The sequence below is a fragment of the Acanthaster planci genome, linkage group LG08 (genome assembly GCF_054643075.1).
Source record: "Acanthaster planci isolate LZ-2023a linkage group LG08, COTS_SCS, whole genome shotgun sequence".
Lineage (NCBI taxonomy): Eukaryota > Metazoa > Echinodermata > Asteroidea > Valvatida > Acanthasteridae > Acanthaster > Acanthaster planci.
Genome location: NC_141784.1, coordinates 13,690,076 through 13,716,278, shown reverse-complemented (window position 1 = coordinate 13,716,278; position 26,203 = coordinate 13,690,076). Strand labels below are relative to the sequence as shown.

Here is a 26,203-nt window from a genome sequence, read left to right as displayed (position 1 = left end):
GGCCAACAGTTGAATTTTGCTGGTGATATATGAAGATTTACTAGGGAGTTTTGATGCAGAAAGAGGCCTCAGCTTGTTGTAAATGTCTTCCGATGTTGGTCAGTCAGTCAGTCAGTCTCACTTTGTACCCAGACATGGCCCTCATTGGCAAGGGAACCCACCCCTGCTCCAGTCAACTTCGCAATAGTACCGATAACTATTTGTAATAACAGTAACGTTAACTCTCCATGCCATACTGCCAGGTTGACTTCCGCGCCATGACCATGAAGCAACCCCAGCACAGGCCGATACGACGCACCTATCACACGGGCATGTGGGCGCAGGTTCGCACCTCCAAACACCAGCTGCAGGTTCATGTCATGATCCACCGCATCCAGATTGATAACCAGATGCCGGCTGCTATCTTCCAGACGGTCCTTGCTCCGATACCACCACCTAAGAGTGTCTCTGCAGAGAGCGGTATGCCATTTTAGGTCTCGCTGTCCATGAAACATTTTGTGGTCAAGTTGTGTATAGTTTGAGACTTTGTAATAGTCCTATCCCTTGGAAATGTTCAAAAGGTACACGTCCTGTTCCTGTTGAGAGCGGACTTTTGAAAATTATGTCCCCAGGTATAAACACACACATTTATGAACATAAAAGAGGCTCTAAATCTGGATCATGAAATAAGTTTCACATGCACATGCAAAGATGTGCCCATTCTTAACATAAGTAGTTTCCATTTGCAATCTGTGTTGTCATTTTTGGGCCATATCTGACATACAGCTCACGCAGCCTCTAGCTGTGGGTCTTTTTTTGTAACCCCTGGTATTTAGAGACTAATGAAGTTTGAAAAATTTGTGCTCTTGAGTTGTACCTCCCAAGGTTTTTGAGATAGAAGAGGTCTGTGGTTGCCCCTTTGGTATTTAAACATTGTTAGATTTTCAGACCAGGCTACTAGTGTTGGGCGACTCACTGCTTCTTGATAGTTACAGTGGTGAGCAGGCAGACAGGACTGTAAATAATGTGATGGCATTAGGACACATTAGGACACACATTAGGTTACATATGAGCTCAGAGGTTTTCGTACAGAGCACATCTAAAGAATCACCCTCTGGTTGGTCAATTTCCCCTGATACCGTTCAGATGTATTTATAAATGATGAATGAGGAAATCAGCTTAAATGATGAGTTTATTGGAAAAGTGTATTTCATGTGTAAACCTGCTGCTCATCCTCTTGTTTCATTTAATCACAGTTCCAAAGCCCATGATTGAGTTCAGTCTGATGATGCGTGAGTCAGAACACAGCAAAGTCAAACAGATCAAGTACCTCAAGTTGCTGATTCAGGAGATGGCTGTCAAGGTGGACATTGGCTTCATCACCAGCTTGGCGGCTGTCTTCCAGAGTGGACAGGAAACCACAGGCATGGAGGTAAGCCAAACCAAATTGGATAGGTCCATCCAAAAGTCTCATCTTTCACTGCAGTCCTGGTTCGTGGGCACTGACATAGAGATCCTATGTTGGTGGTAATTCAACGTTTTGTCCAAGCTGAGATCACACCACCCATGATCCCATAATAGACATATCCCATGTCTTGTGCATTGTTGATTTCATTTCTTTGTTGTATCTTGAGAATCATACCGCACTGCAGGCTTGTGGAGTTCATTGTAGTTACAGTAAGGCTTAAGGTTTTGCTAGAACACAACTCCTCAGTTTTTGGTGGTGTATGGCTTCGCAAAGTATACTTCCATTATTCGATATTTAAGTAATTTGGGAAAAAGTAAATCAATCTCTAAGCCAACTGACTTAACACCTACAGATGTAAGGTAAAAATTCGCCAAGCTATCATCCAACCGGTCAATCAGTACATCATTTTGTCACTGTGCCAGCTTATTAGTTCATCAATATACTACCTAGTGTGTCATACTCAGTGTTATAATTATTTAATAGATCTTCTAGTCGATGAGTCAATGAATGATGCCTGACAAAGAAAAGTTTTGCCTTTGGTAGTTAAATTTGTTGGAATAGGTGTGGTTTCTAAGTGTGACTACTTGCATCAAACCTTCAGCGTTTCCATCATGGCCATGTATGGAAGTGCTGCTTATTAGTTTTTGATGAGATGACATGTCCAGATTCATTAGACTGATCATTTTATCTTGTACTGTGCATTATTAATTGCACTTGACATTCAGGAGCTTGGTCCAGATCCCTCAGTATGTGTAAGTGCTTCCATTCTTGTGTTAACTTGTGTCTTTCCATTTGATGTAGATTCATACAAGCACTGATTGCAGTGAAATGTGCTCATCATTTTTTGACTATTTCTTGTTATTTTAAGGTTTTTTCTTTCTTTTTGCCAGTGTTCATGAATTTGTGTGTGTTTTGTTTCATTCCTTATTTTATCTTCCACTCTGAGTTTGTGTTGAGTGTTGTTGAATATTTGAAAGATATAATTTTTTTGTTTGCTGAACCATTGTTTCATTCTTCCCATGTCTGAAGGGAATAAATATATGCTTGGCTGGTCTTAAATGTGCGTTTAAGACAGCTCAGGAGAATGGACGTGGCATCATCAGTGTTCACTCTCCTGAGCCAGTCTTAAACGTTACTTTAAGACTGGCCAAACACATCTTTATTCCAGTTGATAAATACTTTTTTAGGGAGAGAGTCAAAAGAAGTCAATATATGATGGATTTCCAGTGATTTTGTTTTAGAATATTATTTTCATTTTCCCAAACACACCCGTCCATTTTTGTGGAATATTCCTTGTGCAAATTGTCCAATTGGCACGCCTGTGGCGAGCAACGTGCACACAAACTCTTGACCAATCAGAATCGAATCAACTGTTTTGTATTCAGGTGCCAGTGTGTGATTTACACAGCGGGCATCATCACTTCTCAGCGGGCATTATCAAATGTTCATACACAGTTAAATTGCATGTTGTTGAATAGGGAGATTGTCTGAGGTATTTATGAATGATAGTTTATGTTAATAAACACTGCCTTATTGTGTGTCTTAATTGTTTTTGTTGTTAATTGTAATTGTTTTGTTGTTAGATTCATGTAGTACATGAATGTGTTAAAGATTTCCTTTACATACATGTACATGTACTTTTTCTTTTATAGCTTATAATTTATTGATGTTGCTTTTAAACAAAAGAACTGTTAAGATTCTAAACAAATATTTCTGGTAGAAATGTTACGTTGTAATCAGATGCATACATATTTATTATTAATTTATCAAGATATTGATTTCCAATGGCTTAAAAGCAGCAGACTGTATTGTGGTATGCCAAAGAACTCAGATATCATATTTACTTTTGGAGAATTGTTCAAAGAAAATTTCTTGAGGAAGACCTCAACATTGAGCACCAGATCCAATCATAGGTAACAAAGACACATGATGGAGGATTCAAGTAATAGATGACTGTTTAGATGATCAGATTTGTACTGCATGTGATCCACCTTGAAAACTGAAAAGCAAAGTGAAGCAGTAGCACAGTTTTGTTCTAAACCAGTTTTTGAACTTTTTTCACTGAAAACGGGAATTAACCTTTAGTGATATTTTATTTGACATTTGATTTGAACAGCCTTAAAAGTGCATCCCCTAGCAACTTTATCTACTCTTTTGTATTGCACTGACATGATGTGATTGTTCCACCTTCTGTTTAAATTACCACATCAGAGAGCACTCTGATGTACATTTCTTGCTGGAATGACATTTCTTTTTTACTTCCTTCTAAAATATACTTGGCTTTGGTTTGTATTATTGTATTATAAGATGAGGGAGACGCACTTGTGTCATGTGAGGTCTAATTTCTTAATCGTTTTGGGTCGTGTAGTTAAAGTGGATGGAAGATGACTTGAAGGTGTGCACCACCACCTTCATGGATGAAGAGGCTGTCAAGGTTGCTCTAGCTGGAAACGTCAACTTCTTTGATAATTTCCACCTGTCGCCCCTCAAGGTACGAATGAATGCAGAGAACATGCATCACATTTTCTGAAGAAATAGCTACATGTGCATGAAGTGTGTCCGTTTTCTACAGTTGATCTGTAGGTAGTAAAATTTTTCAGATTTTTTTGTCCATCAGTGCCACAGACGATCTAACATCCTGCTGTGTTTATATTTATGAGTACCATCTAGGTTTGACTCTCTTACTGACTTGAATACTCTGTACTATATACACTGGAGTTGCCATACAAAGAGCTAATGACGGGCCATATCCAATAAGGAAGCCGCTCTGAGTAGTTTAGGATTTATTCTTCTACAGATCAGTAGTGATTTAGTATTGTCATTCATTTAACCCGCAAACGATTAGCCTTAAAAAACAAAGACAAACAATTCAAATGCAATTACAAAAGTTGGCTGTTCTGGGTACTCAACATGAACAAATACAGGACTCCTTACTCCAAAGGAATAACAGTGTTGTCGTCGAGTACTTTCCGAGTACCAACGTTCTCTGCAAAATACTGAACTGGGTAAGAGGGAATAAAGCCAGAGTGCACAGGCATCTGATGGTAAATGTGCAGAGGTAAGATTACAAAATAAATGTTAGACTTCAGACACTCCCAGTTGTGTAAAATTTAAGTTTTAAGGAGAAAAGTACTCGGAAAGTACTCGGCCGAGTACTTTCCGAGTACTTTTGTCCTAAAAAGTTAATTTTAATCAAACAGTGATGGTCTGAAGTCAGTATGTTGCTTTGTAATCTTACCTTTATTCATGTACCATCAAATGCCGATGTACTTCAGCTTTGTTCCCTCCTAACCAGTTAAATATTTGGTATAGAACCTGGTTCGCAAAAAGTACTCGACTACATCACTGAGGAATAAGGTTGTACCGCTGTCATTAAGAGAATTTATCTCATAGTTCCTTTTCATAAAAACTATGAGCAGTTGACCATTCCATGTGACATTGCTGTTTGGCAGATGTCAACCTTACAAAACCACACCACGAACCAAGTATACTGAAATCAAGTTGATGTGTTCTTCTCTAAATGAGGTTACTTTGAATCTCATGCGTTTTCCTATTCACCTCACAGACCCATGTCAGCTTTTCCCTGTCGGACACTGGCGGAGAGAACGATTTATCAGCGGTCACCAAGAAGGCATCTGTCCAGCAGAATGCCATGAGGCTCATCCTGCAGAGTGTGGGTGTCACGCTCACCAACATCGATGACGTCGTATTCAAGTAGGTCTTGATTTTCCTTATTTCAAGCTTTCATTTGTTGAAAGTGGTGGAATGGGATGTTTTCTGCTGTAGTGTGGAAGGACATCACGTTGCCAGAACTTCTTACAGAGTGAAGACTTTTTCGAGCCTGGAAGTTTTTTTGGATTTTAGTGGTGTGCATTTACAAGTATTACAAGGTACCATGGGGCACCTTATTGACTTCAACGTGGGTGACGAGGTACCTGTAAAAGTTAGCCTTACTCCAAACTTTAATGAAGCACGAAAAAGCAAACATTAAAAATGTATTCAACTTGCCTATTCTGTCTAATGCAAAATGCTCATCAACAACCGTTTAACGCACATGTAAACGTGACATCTGTTTTAGCACTCCACGTAGCTTATTTTTTAAATTAAGTTTTCCCTTAAACCTCATAAAATCTTGTTTCCTTCTATAAGCTACTGAGGGATTTGTAGAAGTGCTCACCGATGGCCAGTTTCATTATTTCTCATTTATATTTTGTTGTCTTCATTACTGACTGTGTACTTAGTGACCTGGGTTACTATGCACAGCTCAGAAATTTAAATCGCTAACTTTTGCCATCGCTTCAGTTTGGATGGTCGCATTTACAACGTCTAAAGACATCTGCTGTTTGAGTAAGAAACTCTGCAGTGCATTGTCAGAAGAAGTCAAAATCCCCTCCTGACGCATCTCCAAATGGCAGAAATTGTGGAGTGGTTGACAAAGACTGTTCAGTTTTTTACATTGCGTGTATTTTTTGTGCAATTTTATTTTGAAATTCTTACCCTTACTAATAATTTTCTTTGCCTGCAAAGATTCAAACTGCATTATTTTACTTGTGCATGGAACCAAGTGTTATAAGGTGCCGATGATCATGAGGATTAACTGCAGGATATTTCAGTCAGAAAGTCAACTGTAGATGGAAAAAAGGGCCATTTTTGTGAGGCCACTGAACTCTCGGAGGCTTCACTGTTTCTCTTTAAAAACCTACTGTTGGTCATTGCTACCTTCAGACTGGGCTTCTTTGAGCGAGAGCACCAGTTCTACAGTCAGCAGCAGCTACAGTCTGAGATTGTCAGCCATTACGCCAATCAGGCCATCAAGCAGCTCTATGTACTGGTACTCGGCTTGGATGTCATTGGTAACCCGTTTGGCTTTGTGCGCGGTGTACAGACTGGTGTGGTGGATTTCTTCTATGAGCCATACCAGGTGAGCTGTCAGTTGCCAGTGACATTGAAGAAGTTCTCACAAATAGGTTGATGGTTTGAAGAAAATAAATTGAAACATTTTGTCTGATCATGATGCTGAGTTAAGGCGAGTTCATACTTAGGATAAATAGGAAAGCAAGCATAAATTGCTAAACAAAATATCTTGACCAAATTGTACCCTTGAGGATATCTAATAGCATGGTGAATAGCATTTCAGTTGTGGAATTTGATTGTTGTCAATGTTGTGATTCCTTCCAGGGAATCGTCCAAGGCCCCGAGGAGTTTGCCGAGGGGGTGGCTCTAGGCATGCGCAGCCTGTTCGGTCATGCAGTGGGTGGTGCAGCTGGTGCTGTGTCTCGCATCACCGGCACCCTAGGCAAGGGCCTGGCGGCACTGACCATGGATGAGGAGTACAAGAGAAAGAGGCAGCAGGCAATCAACCAGAAACCGGCCACATTCCAAGAGGGTTTGGCCAGGGGTGGCAAAGGCCTAGTCATGGTAAGATAGCTAGTCAAATGTGTTATATCATTGTTGGAATACAAGTGATTCACAGTACAGCGCACCACCAAGAGGTGGTCATTTTTTGCAGTGCATTGTGGGAAATGGTTGACAAATTCTATTCTCTGGCTGCACGCAGGGAACTTGAATTAATCCCAATGCTTGTTTGTCAGGGAAGATTTGCGAGAGTCTTTGCGTAGCAGTTTAATTAACCCATTCTTTCTAGTGCATGGAATGTCCCAACCTATCAACATTTCCCCAAGTCATCTACCAAGATACACTCAGTTTCAAATTACAGCAAGGCGGACATGCTTTTGTCAACTGTAAATTTGAAAAAGGTGTATTGTGAATTGCCCCTATTTGAGTACGTGACATCTCTCAACCTGCCATTTGTTATGGAGCAATTGCAGAAAATTACAATGCATGTGATGCATTTCACAGAGTGCCTGAATAAATGGCTGTCATCTGATTGATGGTCCATCAATCAAACATCTCGGAATTATTCCTCTCAAGGCACCTCATATCCGTATCCAAAAAATATTCGCATTAAATAGAGGTACTTTTTCATTGTCACTCACGGTTTCTGTTTTCTGGATTTGTGAAGGTTTTATGTAAAAGGAATAATGAAAATTTCACATTTATGCAAGGAAAAAATTAAATGAATGTTCTGTCCCATGAGGTAATACATCAGCCATGAGACATTGGTGTACCCCCTGGACCTAGGGATCTCCCTGGATCTCCCCAAATTCTTACAATGTGTAGAAAGCTAATGTACATTCTTTCTACCTCAACCCTTAATGGCTTCAAACCCCACGTGGAGAAATAAGTTGCTGAGGCTGTTCCTCTGTCAATCCTGCAAAATCCTCCAAAACCTCCACTAGTGGGCTTTGAAAAGATCTTTCAAAAGATCTTTAAGCATCTGTCTATTTTCTGTCACCCCAGGGCTTTGTGGACGGCGTGACGGGTGTGGTCAAGAACCCCTTCCAAGGAGCCAAGAAAGAGGGGGCCAAGGGATTCTTCAAGGGCGTAGGCAAGGGTCTAGCAGGTGTGGTGGCCAAACCCACAGGGGGCGTCATTGACTTTGCCAGCAGCACCTTTGAAGGCATCCGCAGGTCAGGACTTTCTCTCTGTTTAGTTTCGTTTAGTTCAAGTTTTGATGTGAACTTTGCTACGTGTGTCTTCTAATTGAATACAGCCCTGATTTTCGAATTGCATTTTGATTGGTCTTTAACCCTAACACTCCCAAATCCTCCAATTGTAATACGATTTTACATACACCCTAGGGGTTAGGGTTAACCACTTCCTGCTGGGGCAGTTATCAATGCTGATGATGCTGGGCCGGGATATTTATCATTTTTTTCTATTTTCCAAATTCTTTAAAAATTCTTATCTTCATTCACTGGACACTTACAAACACGTGAACGACTGTCTGGTGGCCCCTCTAGCCTGACAGACAAAATCTATTGACGCCTGAGTATATCAGCCAGGCCTGCAGCCTTGTTAAAAGAGCCCAGATTGTGCGGTGTTACATAACTGTCTTTTGTTCACAAACCTAGCTCAGTGCACTGCTGACCTCTTTTCAATAGGGGCCAGATTAGCATGCAGCGGTGCTGTGTGGCTCATCGCTGCGGTGGTGGAGCGCTTTTTCCCCCGGTGGTAATCTGTTTGCTCTAAATGCCCCAAACCGTGGTATACTGTTTCAAAATAAGGCAGGATTATCTCCGCTTTTGAGAGTGAAAAAATGTCAGTAATGCCCAGCAGCCTGGTCTTTTGTTCCGAGTACGGTCTTTTGCTACAAGGCCCTGTACCTTTTGTCTGAGTTCGAAGACCCCGGCCACACATATAAAGCATACGTGTCCGGATAAGGAATCCCTGGCGGGAAGTGGTTAAGGACAGTATTTTCAGGGTTATCTTTACAAACTTATTTTATCTGGGAAATTGGAAAAAAAATTAGATATTCATGTCACTTGTGGGTACTTTTTTAAAATTTTTATTAGAGAAATTTTATGACAATGTTAATGGAACAAAGGATAAAGATAGGCTTAAGTTCATCCAGTTTTTGGTTAAGAGAATGCATAATGAATGTAGTATAAACACTTATGCATCTTATGCTTAAAACGTTGGATACAGGAACTCAGGGGTGGCTGGATAAAGTTTTCCAAATTCCACGCTGATAGTATCTGTTTGACAATTTCAGTATTTATGCAGGCAGAAACTGCCAAGTTTCAACATTTCCCCAAAGTGTAATATTCCCCGTCAGCCCTCTGATTGTAAGCCACTTTTGAAATCTTTGATTTTTTTAAATTTGTCCTCCTTACCAGGGTGACTGACATGAGTGAGGACGTTGTCAGGCTGCGTTTCCCACGCTACCTGCACCTTGATGGCATTGTGCGTCCATATGAGAAGCATGAGGCAGAAGGCCAGAACCTGTTCCATCAGATCGACAAGGGCAAATTTTCCCAGACAGAGGACTATGTGGCTCATATGTTGCTGACTGCAGACAAGAAGCATTATCTTGTGGCCACTGACAAGTGAGTGCTGGACAGCTCATAGGATGGAAAAGTTACCATTGAATGTTTATGCAAATATAATGAATATTGATAAGTATGCAAATAAGGCAGTGGGAAAATTCACCCTTGACTGGAGTTTAGGTGAGTTTAGGTTCTTCAAAGACATGATTAGGTATGCGTAAGTGGAAGTCAAGGAGAATGGACGTTCACCTCGCCCATTCCTGCACAAATCTACAGTTCTGGGTCTATTCTTTGACTTAAACTATTTCCCATTGTTACATGAACATGGAATCCCAAGTCTATGATGCTCTTGCTGTTACCCTACGCCTGAGTGCACACCTTTGTTCCATTCATTAATGTGGACGGGTTTTGGCTATAAGTAAATCATCGTCAGTATTTGAGCAGAAAACACCAACAGAGCTGGATACATACTCGCTTCTCTTCCTCTTGCGCCTTGGAGTCATTATTACACGTGTGTCATTGCAGTCCAAACCTATCAGACTAAAGCCACCACAGAACTCTATGAAATTGAGGAATGCTATATCAACCTCGGGAAAGTATGGTTAGCAGTTTGCGAACCACATTACAAACCGCTCAAAATGAGCTTCACTGCTACATGTACTTAAATGTTCTTATATATGAATCATTCTGAAATGCCCCCTCACTACAGATCGCAATTTCATTTGGAGAATGACCAACTGTGGATTCAAATTACGATGCCAATTTTGGAGTTAAATAATAACATGTAAGAATTTCTATAAAGCGCACATTTCCACCTGAAGTTGCTTGTAGCACTATAAATATTAGCAATACAAGAAAATTTACGGGCTAACTCTTCAAGCAAGATTTATATGTGCTCAGGGAGAAGCAATTCTGGCAGATCTGTCACCTCAGGATCTTGAAACAACTAGAAGATTTACCCAAGTTTGTGTCAATTCAATTAAGCTATAATCCGACATTATAAAAAAAGAGTGGGCAAAACCTAGACACAGAAAAGTGGCCAAAGCACATTAAATTAATTCCTTATTGAAAGGTGAAGAGGAAATTCAAATCCTTGTTGAAAATTTTGCTGTACAAAGCATTGATCTTGAAAACACGAGGGATAACAACCTATGTCATTTTCTATGGTGAAAGGCAAACGTACACAATAAGGCCGGAGTGTGGGCATTCCCAGTATCTCTTAAATTTGTTAACTGTAGCTATTATGAGGCCCAGTAGAATCAGTGTCACGGCAACACTCCATTATGAAACTCTTACCAAACCCAATCCTACGGTTACACTTTGATGATTAAAACCAAGGGGAATGTGAGGATACCCTCCTCGTCGATACGAATCTACTACAACTGTAGATTAGTAAGACATTAAGTGTAGATTTGTAACGTATCTACAGTTGTCTTACGAATCTACAGGTATTGTAAACAACAATAACTGTAGATTTGTAACTTATGAATCTACAGTTTGCTGTAGATTCGTAAAAATAATCTACACTTTGAAAAAAAGTAGTGACGTCACAGAAATGGTTTTACACAGAATAATGTGGTGTGCAGTGTTATGCATGAGTACTTTCCAAGTACCAATTTTACTTCCAAATACTGAACTGGTTAGGTGTGGACAAAGCTGGGAAACATTGACATTGAATGGTTAATGAACAAATGGAAGATTACAAAATGAATTGATGACCTTAAATAATTACTGTCATGTAAAAATTAACTTTTTAGGACAGAAGTACTCAGCTGAGTACTTTTCAGGTTCTTTTCCCCTTAATTTGTAATTCATACCAAACTGTGAGAGTCTGAAGTCTTGCATTTATTTTGGTATCTTACCTTGAGTGCATTTTCAAACTCAACGAGTCTGTATCGGCAGACCTCTTTATGTACGCCATCTGAAAACAGAGATTTAATTGAAATGGAGTGCAAATTAGGGACACGTACTGTGGAGTGTCCAAACACACATAACCATCCACATTGGATGCAAATGCCTCAAACTGGAATTTACAAATCCGCTCATGCTGTTCTAACTACATGGAATTTACCACAGTACTCAGAGTGTGGTGTGGGCCATGGTATAACACTACACTGTTGTCGCCATGGATTGACCAATCACGATAAACAAGCTAAGTTGGCTTGAATTTGTTTGGTTATGTTCTCCTTTCAGACGCCTTATTCTGACCAGCAAGGGAGAGGTCCTCGGTCATTGGAATGTGGAGTTTCAGTACCCATACAAAGACCTGAAGGACACACCAGCCCTGACTGAGAAAGGTCTTCAAATCATAACCAAGGTCTGTCCAATCGTTTAGCACCAATCTGCCTGATTTGCCTCCCAACCTAAATAAATGAGTTGCATGTCGGCAGAACTACTTTGAATTTCAGACCACGGACCAAATCCTGAATTATGGTGGCCAAAATGTTCAATGCTTTCATCCTTATGGTTTCTGCATAGATTCGTGGGGATTTTCAGTTTCAACTTGCATTTCATGGTACAGATTTCTTGCTCATATCTCATTCTCAAATGAAGTGCTTCTCTTCCTTTTGGCATGATCATTAAAATGGGGGTTTTGTAGTGTGAACAAAGTGAAATTCCAAAGGTGCCAAAAGTTGCCATAGCCTGGTGTCTAACATAACATACCCAGAAACCAACAGTAACTTATTAGCATTATGAGTACATTATGATGGGGCTACCAGTGTGCCTGTGTCATAAGGCTGTGTCTAAATAACTTGGCTACTGCTAGGCTAGAAATAATACATGTGCCTATGGAAGCTACCGGCTAACAGTGACATCTGTTACCTGTAGACACACATGCCAATGGATATTGCTAGCTAGCAGTGACATCTATTTCCTATAGACAGACGTGCCAATGGAAATTGCTCGGTAGCAGTGACATCTATATCCCACAGACAGATGTGCCAATGGAAATTGCTAGCGAGCATTGACATCTATTTCCCATAGACACACGTACCAATGGAAATTGCTAGGTAGCAGTGACATCTATTTCCTATAGACACATGTGCCAATGGAAATTGCTAGCGAGCATTGACATCTATTTCCCATAGACACACGTGCCAATGGAAATTGCTGGCTAGCCGCGACATCTTTTTTTTCCATATACATGTTTGATTACCAGCTTCAACTACACCCAAGTCATTCAGGCATTTTCTGGGGTCCAATTTTTTCCCGTCTCTATCATGTCTGGCATGTGATTTTTTAAATGTTTATAACTCGTTCCGTAATTTCAAAGACTGAATAAGTACTGCAAATTACCTGCCAAACATAAAAATAGTTTGAAATCAATTTCAGTAATATATCCCTTGTCAAACTTGTCAGATGGTATACATGTCAGAGGTAACAGGGACAGAAAAATGTCACACTTTGGACAAAAAATTTACAGAATGACCCATTTGCAAATAATTGTGTACCAGAGAACATCTAGTGCAAGCTTTACAGCTGGTATGCACTGTGGTTAGTTTGAGTGACAGACTCGTTACAAAATCTCACGTAGGTGAAACAGTGGCAACTTGCCTTAATTTTGTAAAACCTTTTTTTGGCTGTTTTAGGAGGATGCGGAAAAGGGCAAGAAGAAGGGATTTGGTCTGGGCTTGCTGAAGGGGAAGTCAGGACAGGGAAAGTTGGTCCATATCTCCGATAGGAAAGAGGCTGAGGTTTGTATCATATCCTGTATCGTGTGTGAAAAATGGCTATGTGTGTCCTATGGATTAGTAATGAAACGTAGGGCCATTCTGTGTGGCTTCCTATCTGCTCTGTGCAGGAACTAGAGAGGGCGTGCTTTTATGTAGCATTTCCTTGGTGGGAACTCACTCTTTATGCACATAGGCTCCTGCGCATTTGGCGCTGGACCTGCTGAGCACTTGTGACCAATTTCTGCTGAAATGTACTGTCATCGGGCGTGTGCACAAACAGGTCCTGGTTCAAAAATTTCCCACCAACCCATTTCTTCCATCCGTGCTAGTGATGGAGTACTTCAAGATGGCCGCACTGTGCAAGAATTGGGAAGGGAACTGTGAAAAACTGAGTTATGAGACCGTCAGAAGAAAATCTTTAAAATCATTTGCACTGTAGAACTGTAGTCTGCAGCCTGTCCATCTTCTAGACATGACACCTCGGGGAGCCAGCCTCGACAATTCACCCTCAAACTCAGCTTCATTAGTGTACTACTAATCCCTAACTACATGTACCTCTAGATTTCTAACCCATTTGCCAAACTTTGTTTCTTCCTTTATTTCCAGTATTTTATCAGCAAGGTGAAAGAGGCCATGGACAAGGCATTGAAAGCTACTGAGTGATGCCAAAGCAGCATAAGGAGTGCAAGTCAGCGAGTACAGAAATACATCAGATGGTTTAGCAAGATGTCCAAGATAGGTCAGTTTTAGGAATTAAACTGGTCAGTACTTACAAAAATGGTTCTTTGTGAAACCTGCAAACTGCTCCTTTACTCATTTAGATTGAAGGTAGCCTGCTTTTGAGTTTTCAAACCAAAGCCCCTCCAAATTCACGCGTAGGAAGTCTTGTTAACTGTATTCTATCAAGATATGAGACATTCTTAAAACAAGATGGTGTCAGTAACCATGGAACAGAAAGCAATGCAGTCCAGCTATGCAGACAAGTTGCTGTACATAAATCACCAAATCCAGAAGTTAGCCAGTAATTAGAATGTTACATTCAGAGTTCCAAGGGAAGACTTCTATTTTACAGTTTGTAGTGGCCCTTGCTTGATCAAGTGATTTTTCTATTTTCCTAAGGTAATGTTTGAGGAACTGCAGTTGTGCCTTTTGTTTCAAATTTCAACATCCTTTGGATAAAGAAATGCCATTTAGTTCAGAAAGAGATTTGATTCTTCTAAATGAGTTTTGGCCACTGTCCAACAGTTTTAACTGGTATCCAGTTCATTATTAAGACTGTTAATTAAAAGGTTTGCTGTAGCAGTATGCAAGAATATCTCTTGTATGAGTATGTTTGGTTCTGAAAAGAACTGGGGGGTACTCAACGTTACAGCATGCTCTGTCCGTCATCAGGAGACTGCAGATTCCAATGGTGATGCAGCTTACAGTAGAACACCCATATAACGAACATGGTGGGATCTGCACAGAATGCTTGGTAAAGCGGTCGTTTGGTATAGCGATTTTCAGTCACAGATGCACACTTCTGTTTTGAACTCTAGCCCATATCCAAATGTGTGCCGCCACCTGCCCCACAAAAGTTTGGTGTGGGGATATTGGGCAACACAAGAAATAGAATTTAATAAAAAATGCTGAAATTCTTGCATTTTGTTCAATATATGTTCATCTCCTTTCATGTTTCACTTTTAAGGTAGTTCTCACTGGAGGTGGATTTGTGAAATGAAATCAAGTTTTCCTTGAGTCGTCACTTACAATTCACATGTAACATGTATCATTGTTACACTGGTTTCTGTTGGTAAACTGGCACTTTAATAAATGGGCCGTGCTTGGAACCATTCTGATACAGCAGCACTGGAAGTGCACATATGTCTAAGTGGGCATACAAAGTAGGCAACGAAATGTCAGGCAAGCATTTTTGAAAACAATCTAAATGTGCGAGGTATATATGAAAGAAATAAAAAGAAAATGCTTGCGTTAATTTGGGCATATATTTCAATTTTTTTAGGTAAAATTTGCCAGCTGTGTAGAGATTATTATTCAGAGTTTTCCGCACCAGAGTCGTCAGTGTTGCATACACATATTCGGCAGCCAGTCTATGTTCCTGGCCAACTGTGGACACACACACATTACATACATGCAAATTTAGGCTACCCATGAACGACTGCACCATGGGTTGGCCATTGTTCCATCTTGAGTCCAATTTTCCTCATCTTAGAGTTATTATGATCAGTTCTGAATATCTTTTTTTTGTTCGGTAAATGTGCACAGAAATTTTGGGTGCCAAGGGGGATGTTCGATATTTCCGAATATTCGGTATAGAGGTGTTATAATGTCTGGAGGCAGTGAAGTGTGGAGGGGATACTAACTCTGGATGGAACCCAAGGGTGTTCAAGCAGAACATGGGGTGTTTGGTGATCAGTGAGGTGTGTCAGTCTGAGGGAGGGGGGGGGAGATTGTGCAGGGTACAGGAAACCCATACGTTGGAACATGTCCTAGGGTGTTGGAGACTCACTGGATTAGGATGTGAGGATGTGGCTGATGTTCAAGGATATCAGTGGCTCTGTGATGCAGCACGGGTACCAGTGCTCAATTTTGGTGATGTGTTCAACCTTGGCTCCTGTTGATCTGGTGGTCTTCTGTGTGGGATTGTTGAATGATTGATGACTGCTCAAATTCTCCTTTCCTGCCATGGGCTCTGTGCTCATGTCTGATAGGCAGGTCCCTGCCAGTCTCATTGATGTACACTTTGCCATATTGGCAGGGGATTCTGTACACGGCATGGTGCTACAGCAAACCTCTTACTTAATGTCTTATTCAACTGGTTACCTTCATCATGAAAAGCTTCAAAGCTCCTCATTGAAACTGATCAATGTTAGAGGTGTCTGTTTGCATGGTTACCAGTTTTCAAGCAGGCAAAGCAGGGTAACATCTCAACTTTATACTTTGAACATTTGTTTCCCAAAGATAATTTTCTGGCAATAATTTTATAAATTTATAAGTGAGGTAGTGTAGCATTTTTATGTTTGAGGCCAGACAAAATTTAAACCGAAGAAACCAGTGAGTAAAAAGGGTGAGCTCTGCTTACAGAGTTGTAAATTTGACTCTGAGAGCAATACCAAAGGTCAAATAGGTAATAAATTTCATGCATCTGGCATAGAAAAATGGCTGCTAGCTGTCATTCCACAGCATGTCTTGTTGAAATCCATAGTAAGTTTAATTGTTTATGTATGCCCCAAACCTTGGACTCTTTCCATAGCCAAAACTTTGATAGAAATGTGGAAAATAGTGTTTTGCACTTCTGACCAAAAAGGGGACGTTGTAGCCACGCAATCCCACAATTTGTCCACACAAATTCCTGGTCTGTGCACATTGAAATGGAAATTTGTCATGGCCATGATGCCATTGCATGCAGTTACGACAGCAAAGCCATTATATATGCGCCACTGCTATAAACTGAATGATAAAACTGTCCAACTTCAGGAGGTTATTTCTTCATTTGGGAGGGTGGAGTGGGGATGACCTGTAGGAGTTCTCTGGCATTGTATCACGACCACTTCTGTATCGAAAGTAATTGTGGGTGTGGTTTCTTGTACCTTGATGTCACAAATTATGTAAATGAGGATGCTGATTTGCTTGGACGCAATCACTGTCAATATATTTGTAACAAAACTGGGACAAGACCGAGTCTGGTTTGGATCACATCGGAAATTCTGTATACCAATAACTACAAATGGACAATTTGAAAACCCCGCTGATCCAACCTTATCTGAATCTGATGGAGATAGCAGAAAACAGGTGGACTTTTGGACATTTGAGAGAAATTCAAGGAGAGCAGAAACCCCACTGAGACAGCTATGAAAGAGGAGATGTTGCTGATACTAATTCTTTGATGTAATCTTGAGCATGTTGAATATATTCTGTCAATGTAATCTAGCATAAAAGTATTACAAGTGTTGATATACTGTTAATGGCCCGTGTATGGTAAAACTATGAATGATAAATACGTGTAGTGCTATATATAAGTACTGTTGGTACTGTCCTAGACTATAGCTATCTTCCTAATCAAAAATTTTTTTTGCGTGAATCGTAGTTTATCAGATATTGTTCCATTTTATTTGGGGGTGGTTAATGCAATCCAAGCATTTGTACTCCACACTTTCTGCAGTATAAGGATTTGGTAACTTTTACAGTGCCAACTTCAGTTGCAAATAAAATTTGCTAAGCTTTTAGATTTTCCATTTCTAAGGGGTGATGGACTCACCTGCTTACTATTTAAATTGAATTATAGGTTGCTTAGACCTGAACATTGATTATTAGGTCATTTGAAACACATTTGATTTTCATTAGCTTGTCAGCATTGTATGAGATTCATTAAACATACCAATCAAAGAAATTCATTATTAAACAACAAAAAGTGTACTGCATCCTTGACTTGCAAAGCATATACATCAGGGGTGTCAGAATTCAGGTTTTTAGCTGATTTCAGCTATTTTTGTTTTGATGTTGACCCTGAATTTCAGCTTTTTCTGTACACCTGGTCTTTACAAAAGTATTGGATCTTTTTACATTTCAGCTTTTTGCTAGCTGGTTTTAGCTTTATTTTAAGTGTCCACTCACACCCCTGATACATGGAATGACACTTCTAAGTTTTCATATACCCGAATCCTTCCAATTGCAATTTAAAAGGAGAGTACAAAACGAGATTGTTTTCCGTTAGACTGAAAGGAGGGTTGTAACATTGCTGTGCAGCCAGTCATACCTCTTTCCTGCATAATTGCTGTCATTTAAGTTTGTGTTATTTAGTAATCTTTTCATAAGATATCATTCTGTAGGTTTTAGATCTATAAAGGATATGCTTTTGTGTGGGCAAAATCTCTTAGAGTAGATGTTGGTTAGGTGTCTCGAAGCTATGGAACATACATTCAAGTGAAGCTAGCTCGTGTATGAGTTGGTGAGGGAAATATGTTTACTTTTAAAGTAATTAATTTGGTGTCATTGTTTTGGGGTATAACTCGTGTCTCTAACATTCCTTGTTTGTCTGGTGCAGTATTTTTATGTCTGTACAAGTAGTTATTGCACATTATTGTTTGTTTCGTTTGACTGAAATGTATATTTGCAATTCTTTGTAACAGTTTTATTCACTCCCAGCCAACTGCCTTTATCCAATCATTGTGGATTAGGCAAGGCACAGTGTAAAGCTAGGGGCTTTGTGTATGTACACAGCCTCAGCCCGGTTGCAAAGAGACAGCCAGGTGGACATTTAATCCTCTGGTGCCTCCTACACAGACTCCATGGATTTCCAGATGAATGTCAGTTGTGCATACTTTTCAGCATCTGCCTATGGGCAGGCGTGCATTCAGGGCACACTGGCCCAATGGGATGTCCTTGCTTTTATGAGCAGAACCCACGGATACCAGAATTCTTGTGCAACCTTGCTCTTGAGGAGAGCATAATGAGGGCCAATGGCAGATGATGCACAGGTTTATGGTGATTAGCCACTTAAAACATGTTAAGGCTGAAAAGATTCCTTGTTTATTTACAAGACTGATTATTCTATTGTGAAAGCTTTAGAAAAAAACCTGTAATCGTCCTGTGAAGTTTTGTTGCCAAGCTCAAAAGAAAAATGGAGGTAACAGTTCATGAAATAAAGTAATTTGTGTTATAAAACACTGTAGTAATTGTAATAATCACCCCTCTGTCAAATGAATTGAAAAATTGTATGCCTGCACATGTGATTTTTAAAAAAGTATAAGGCAAATTAATTTGCCTTTATATTTACATGTATGGTTTAAACGGTCGAAACCTTTTTTGTTAGCACTGGATGATGGTACCTCTTTATTGCTTTGTTGCCTACTATTGCCACATTGAACAGAAAGAATTAGTTTTTTAGGTGAAAATAGATTGATTACTGTTGATTGAATGTATTGAGCTTGTGGCATTGTCATGTGCTTCTGTGGAAATCACTCTGGTGGTGTCTCTTTAGTTGTACTTGGAATTGAATTGTGCAAAACGTTAGTTTTAATCTGCCGTGCGGAATCACTTTTTAGAATGTCAGATTATGAGTTTGCTTGTGCAATTAAGCATTTATGCTATGTATTGTAACAAAAAGAAGAAAAACAAAAACAGAAAGTTGAAGCGATGGTAGTAACAGGACTTAATTAAAATTGTAACTGTGTCGAAGATTTGAGATGAGATTTGGATTTTTTGGTTGTTGATTCCTGTGATTAGGTGGACAACAGATATGGAAAGAATTTAGTAGTACACAGGGTTCAGTGGGGTGGGATTTGGCTCTGAATTAGGGAATATACCTGTAGCACAGTGACATCATGCTTTGTTTGCATGTACCCTTTCCTATGGTAGTGACGTGGGATGCATTCTGTCAAGTCCCGGTAGGATATGTAAACAGTGTGATATCATGTTTTAGGTCTGTTAAAAGATTCTAAACAAACTATTAGCAAACTCGGCTCGAGGGTAAAATTACTTAAGTCTTGCATGGCTGCAGAAACAGATAATTTGAAATCTTTGGCAACAATTCTTGACTGAAGTTTAGTTTACATTTTCTTTTATTTTTCATTGGTGGTTGAGCCATGTGATCAGCCCCCCCGGAGAAAGGAATAGCTTCTAGATATTGACTCCAAAAAAATGCTCTCCAAAAAATCATTTTGACATTTTGAGAAACAGGAGGAACTGGTCATGCAATATAGGCAGCTACCACAATTCTTTGTATGCTGACTGGATAGCGTATTAATAGCTTATGATGGAATCCAAGCCTAGCTACTTAAGTGGGCTGTCGCATCATCACTTTTACAGGCCATTTCACATGGACAGCATTTTTTCACCTGGCTATTAAAAGTAAAAGTTTCCTATATCTTTAACCCATGAAAATATTTTGGTCATCACTCAATACTGCTCCAAGACTTTGAAAATTACAAACATGCATAACACGCAAACAGGGTGGCAGCCATCTCTAAAAGCTTTGAAAATCGAGTCACTGATTGGATGTCTCCTTGGCGTGATGATGAATGTTCACTCTGACTGGTCAGGCATCATGGGGTAAGGGAACCAGACCAGGTGAGGGGTAGCATAGAATTACACATAACACAACAAATGACAGACTGTACACCTCCGTTTATCACCCAGTATGCCAATGTTCATATTTAGTATATTTTTAATTCCTCCACTCCTAAATTCCTCCACTCACGGGAGAGAAAAAATACAATACTATTTACACAGCAAACTGCAACAATACGCCGTGATTTAATTCAGCGACGAGCCAACAGTTCCCTCTGAGTATAAAATTTTACAATTTGTACAGAATGTCACATTTAACTTATTTCCCCCAATACATTCACACTTTTTTTTAAATGGGAGAAAGCTGGCCATATATTCTCTGTCCCACCATAGTTAGCATAGTGTTTTGATAACCTATTATTAGATTAAATCAACTCTGTATGAAGCACAAGACAAGTTGCTGAAGGGGCAAACAATATTGAAATGCAGAATTTTTGGATCACTGATATGTGAATACCCGTTTTCGTTTGCTGGAACGCTCTACTCTGACTGAGGTATTAACACACTTCTTGAAATGAAATTAATAACACGGACAAACACTTTTGGTGACTGTGGCTCTGCAGTTCGGGAGAATCTTAGGTGGTCAAGTTTCTTGTGTGTGATAAATACATTGTAAGCCAACCCTGCAAATGTGTGGTGTGTTTAGGCAATTGTGCCAATTCGACTGACTCCCTGCACCAAGCTCTGTAGCCCTGACCTTCATAAAGGTCATGTCTGAATTCTCTAGCAGACTTCACACAAACCAACAAATCCAATCTGAAGGAGCCGCTCAACAGTTGGCCGACCCCCACCTCCAAAAGAGGGGGTTTATCTTGAACTTATTTCTTGCCTCTACCTAAGTAATATTTGTGCGGTTTTTTTCAGTGTGTTAAGCAAATTGCACATCTAAGGTGAGTTCATATACTTCTGTCTGTATCATGGATACAAATTTGGAATAAAACAAACTGAGCCAGTTTGATATACATGTATCTAGGCTGTGTGTGTATCATAAATAGGATTTTTCACTTTGCAATCAGTCACATACGATGAAAGTGTTTAAACAAAATTCAAGGTCTAATGTTGGAGTGAAGAATTCGGAAAATGTGTCCGCAATGTGTTCTAAGGGTTTTAATCACTATTCTTTTTTTTCTCCTTCCTTTTCTCAAGAAAAACTTCAAACCAAAACACACCCCCACAAAGACAGCACTGCCACAAAAGATAGTAAATTTATCCTGAATAGGAAAATCATATCTTGATGCGCACAAAGACAGTTGGAATACGTAACTAAGATCAACGGGATCACAGTGGGACAGAAATGAGAACCCCCTATTTATATTTTGGTAAGACAAGCTTATACGGTGGCAGCATGGGGACTTCCAGATGCACTGCATTTTGTGGGGAGGAGTTAATAACGGAGTTTAAATTCTATTCACAAAAATGAAAACAAATGCAGCTGGTCTTTGGTCTTGATGTCTGCAATGTCAGCCCAACATTTGTGGTATTGCAGCCCAATTTTCCTCACCCTATTCATGCATCGCATGCATCAATTAGTTACTTTCTCAACCTTGTAAAAAACTGTCAGGTAGTCCAGGGAGCACATTCTGCAACATGTGACCAATGGAAAAGCATGTCTGTAACCATCGTAACCAGGTGCATTAAAAGTCACAGTGGCAGAAGAGGCACACATGACAATAAATGCCACATAAAGGACTTAGTAGGCACAAGCTCTCCTTGGTGGATTTGTATCAGCCTCCCTAGCCTAGCCAAAGATCAGAACACTCATCAAAATCACAAGGACACTGTATTTTGAGTCATTATGGGAAGCAACTCAACAGATTAGAAAGATGTGAACCGCACCAATGCTTTAACAAGCCTCTGTAGTGATAAGTCACTTTGTTATGACCTTTTTTATAAACCAGTCAGGGCCCATGGTCCACTGTGCACCACAGTAAAGTACACACATAAACAAAGTGTTGCAACATCAGTACAGAGGTCTATTTGAAGAAATCATTGTCTAAACCATGGGCTTGTTGCAAGAAAAACAAAACCAATTTTGATTTTCAAATTCCAAAAGAAATACATCATTTGAAGCCTGAACTTTGCATTTCTTTCAAGCAAAACTTCTGCTCAGTTCCGAGAGATGGTTCTGAAGTAGGATCAGAGAAACTCCGTGAGGAATACATTCATAGGTCTAAATACTTGGTCACTGCCCCCCCCCACCCTGACTGTCCAAACCAACTATTTTGAAACCTTAACGCACCACAAGATCCAATGTCAATGGTAATGACAGATTGATATTAATCTTTTCACACTTGAACCATGGTGGATGGTACAGACATCACGTCCATGGCATTCAAATCTGCAGGATTTAGGTGAAATTTGCATTGGTACTCACAATTTGTATATTTATCTTTTATTTCACAGTATCTGGAGTTAAAGACAGAATTCCTAAGCAACTGTGATACCAGACTTTGGAGGGAAAGAGAAATCGGCCTTGTACACTTTTCATACAGACTTAAATTTAATACGCATGTTTGCCACCAATTAAAAAAGCCTATAATTTTTTCTTTTTAATTTAGTACAAACCCGCTTTAAGTATGGTTTTCAGTATATACCAATACACAATGCTTTTACTACAAGACAGCTAGCTCTTATAATTCTCATCCTGTCCCATCCAATGTCCATTATGTTTAAAGGAAATTTGTATTCAAGGTCACAACTATCCCAACTTTCACCTTTCTGCCTAACTAAAAAGACGTCACATTTTAATCACGTGAATAGGAGACACTTCCTGACAATTTGGGTGCACTGATAACAACACTATCCAGCCATTCAATATGAACAGCACTGCCCAACCAAATCTGCAGCCCGTTACAGCCATGGATGCTTTCACTTCTCTTTGCAAAAGTCACACCTATAGTGAGGTTCATGGGAATATATACGATGAGGCCAATTTAATGTCTGCCAATTTGTATTTTGCAGTAAGTCTTATCTTCAAGGTACTAGTTAAGATGACTGTCCTCTCCAATGTAACTAATGCCTCAATTATAGAAACCGACAGGATATAGAATTTTATGTGCTGAATTACAATAGATATTTGAGTGAAAGAAAAGGTGAACAGGTCAATTCTCAATTAAGTATTAAAGAAAGTCAGACCAACTCTATTCATTGCATTACAAAGAAATAGAAATAAATATAAATATGTGGGTCCAAACAATTATTAGACCCTTGATCTGATTGACGTAGAGAACATGAAGAGGTTTTGCTGACATTAACTCATTAGGATATGTTTCACTAGAATCAAGTAGGAGATTTGAAGCATTCTATTACATTTAACTCGGTTTGTCTGCCAATACCATCATTCAAATGTCAAGCCATCTCTACAACCTAAGGCTCTCCTAACTCTGCAAATGCCTGCCCCAATCATGATCAGCTAGAGTCACTAGATCCTCACCAGATCAAACTCTGTGCAGCCTTCAAGTTAATCCCACTCCATACAAACTAAGGCCACCTTTCCGTCAGTATGTTTCAGCCTGTCCCACGCCTGCTGTACATTGACACTTGTTTCACAGCATATACATGTACAGAACTCAAGTTGGACTGAACCTGTGCTCACAGAAAGGTGGCTCGATAGCTTTCTGCTGGACTTCCTGCTCCACTGGACAATGCCACTCTAAAAGAAGCTGGGTGAAATCACCCCCCCCCCGGCAATATTCTTGCAAATGAAGGCAACCATGCATAACAACTCAAGAAGGCACTGAAGTACACGCATACCCTGCTTCTGATGTAGAATCTCAATGCACACCTCCAAACATCACACTACAAATAATGAAACGTCACTTCCACAAGACAAACCCTATGCAGGGAGTTTGCACAGTATTCCACGGACCAAATTTGAGCAATTTTGAAAATGGTCTCCCTTTTCTTCAAACCAGTTTTGCAACATTTCTATTTTAGTATGCTCCTCCTGTATGTTTTCTGGTTGTTGTTTCCTTTTGTTTTGGTTTTTTGTTTGAATTGTTCATTTTACCAACAAAACCAAAAATATCAGCCAAGACATAATTGGTTGATAGACCCCTCACAAAAACAGGGCAAAGAGCATTTATGGTAAATCTAAATGCTCTTCTTCTTTTTCAAGTATGCTTTTGATATCTTTTAAAGATAAGAATGGACGATTTCTACAGCAACAATACATAAAAACTGTATCACCATAGGAGATTAATTCATTTCATATAATGCCATAGAATAAAAATCCCTACAGGCAGTTTCTGTCAATGATGCCAAATTCATTGTACACAAAATCAATGCAACATACTCAACAATTTCGTTGGACATGTAGTTTCAATTTTCGTAAAACGTCCTTTCTTCAAGTTACATTGGATGCACAAAATTGATAAGCGTGATTTCCCCATCCACCCCTCCCCCCCAATTGGAGAAAAACTGAATAGACATTGGATGAGAAAAGGTGCAGGTAGCTATGTTTGCCCAGGCCAACAGGTGTGCCAGAGACTGGTCTTTCCAATGTTACCTTTACACCTCTATGCCGCAATTAATGAACACATTGCTGGCTGCCCAAGGCATTTTCATCTCCTAGTTAGCGTCAATAGGGATGGAACCACGTGGGTCACGTGACCTCCATGACGACCGACTTGTTGTTGGGTATGCAGGCGTTGCCGTCTAGTGAATGGTTGGAGTCCTCATGCTTGTCTCTGTGGAATGATCAATTCAAGAGGCAAGCCACATGAATGCTGGGAGGACTTCAAAGGGATCAGGTCAGTGACAAAGGTCAAGTTGGCAAACTGAGTGCTCAAACTTCAATGAGAAATATGGGTCTAAAAACAAGGCCATAACTCTTCCAGATTGTACAAAATCCATCCACTTGAAAAGACATTGCAGGCTCAGGGAAAGCAAAACCCAATAATTACTTTACATCTAGACCCAATGCTTATTAACTATATACTGCCGGAGAGCCCGGTTTCGGGCATATAGGCTTTATACACGAAACCGGGGAGCCCAAAATGGGACAAAAGAGCTAGGCCTTATAACAAAAGACTGTACTCGGAACAAAAGACCAAGCTGCTGGGAACTGCTAACATTTTTGTAGTTGTCAATAGGGGAGGAAATCCGTCATTGTTTTGAAGGATTATACCACTGTTTGTGGCATTAAGCATGAACGGATTACCACTGGGGACAAAAGCTCTCCAGTGATGAGCGATACCTACCGCTGTACGCTAATCTGGCCCATATTGACAAGCCGGGAATCAAAGAAACTTATGTAACACTGCACAATCTGGGTTCTTTTTACCAGGTGGCAGGACTGGCTGAAATAGGATGGAAAGCTTGCAGTAAGCACCATGCAATATCTCTTTTTGAGTCTGTGTGGTTCTGATAAGAACCGGAGAGGCTCAACGTTTCGGACAGTGTGCTCTGTCCGTCGTCAGGAGACAGAGCACACTGTCCGAAACGTTGAGCCTCTCCGGTTCTTATCAGAACAACACAGACTCAAAAAGAGATATTGCATGGTGCTTACCGCAAGCTTTCCATCTTAGTCGTCTGTCACCAGGAATAGCTTGAAATCCCATCTGGCTGAAATACTTGGGCAACAATAGGTGTTGTCTGTTTGGTTAGAGAGTAGCCACCAGACAGTCATTCGTGTGGGTGTAAACCTCCAGTAAATGAAGTTATGGTTTTTGAAGAATTGTGAAAACGGACAATCTTAAAAATCTCCCGGTTTTACGTCATACAACTTCAAATTCCACTAGGCAGCAAGTGGTAAAGAGAACAAGTTCAAAGAAATTGCCAATATGGGCATTTCACAAAGTGCGCCTCCAAGAGTTTGCAACGCACTGGCAAATCATAATGAACGAAATCTTTCGACCCAATGCACGTTTGAAAAGGGTCGACAGATTTCGCGCATTGTGACTGGCCAACCCGTTGCAAACTCTTGGAGATGCACTAGTGTGAATCGCCCATTTTGTTATTTGGCATAGTGGATTCTGTAGGATTTGCGAGTGTTTGGCATAAAAAATGCCTACAAAATCACAATAAGACTTGGGTTTTTTACGTCTTATTTGACTGTGATCTCTACTTGGCAACTGGCTCACTGACAAATTGAAATTGATCAGGCAGGTCAAGATTCTCCTTTA

At 40.0% G+C, this 26,203-nt stretch overlaps 2 protein-coding genes across 13 annotated transcripts in view; one reads left to right on the top strand and one right to left on the bottom strand.

Annotated features, from left to right (window-relative positions):
• LOC110977350 (intermembrane lipid transfer protein VPS13A-like) overlaps positions 1–19,187 on the top strand; it is a 96,751-nt gene extending 77,564 nt beyond the window's left edge. For 7 of the 10 annotated variants that reach the window (XM_087140564.1, XM_087140562.1, XM_087140561.1 and 4 more), the window contains 12 exons: positions 243–459; positions 1,236–1,411; positions 2,173–2,199; positions 3,816–3,938; positions 5,013–5,161; positions 6,173–6,368; positions 6,626–6,865; positions 7,808–7,977; positions 9,187–9,396; positions 11,530–11,653; positions 12,927–13,031; positions 13,617–19,187. In XM_087140564.1, coding sequence (XP_086996690.1) covers positions 243–459; positions 1,236–1,411; positions 2,173–2,199; positions 3,816–3,938; positions 5,013–5,161; positions 6,173–6,368; positions 6,626–6,865; positions 7,808–7,977; positions 9,187–9,396; positions 11,530–11,653; positions 12,927–13,031; positions 13,617–13,673 — 1,794 coding nt within the window. In that variant the 3' untranslated portion in view covers positions 13,674–19,187. The remainder of the gene's footprint in view (positions 1–242; positions 460–1,235; positions 1,412–2,172; positions 2,200–3,815; positions 3,939–5,012; positions 5,162–6,172; positions 6,369–6,625; positions 6,866–7,807; positions 7,978–9,186; positions 9,397–11,529; positions 11,654–12,926; positions 13,032–13,616) is intronic. The other 3 variants (XM_087140565.1, XM_087140558.1, XM_087140566.1) reach the window with 2 other exon arrangements.
• Positions 19,188–20,135: 948 nt separating this feature from the next.
• Positions 20,136–26,203, bottom strand: part of LOC110977345 (enhancer of polycomb homolog 1-like) — a 30,380-nt gene continuing 24,312 nt past the window's right edge. For all 3 annotated transcript variants that reach the window (XM_022231373.2, XM_087140567.1, XM_022231374.2), the window contains exon 14: positions 20,136–24,766. In XM_022231373.2, the coding sequence (XP_022087065.2) occupies positions 24,682–24,766 (85 nt within the window). In that variant the 3' untranslated portion in view covers positions 20,136–24,681. The remainder of the gene's footprint in view (positions 24,767–26,203) is intronic.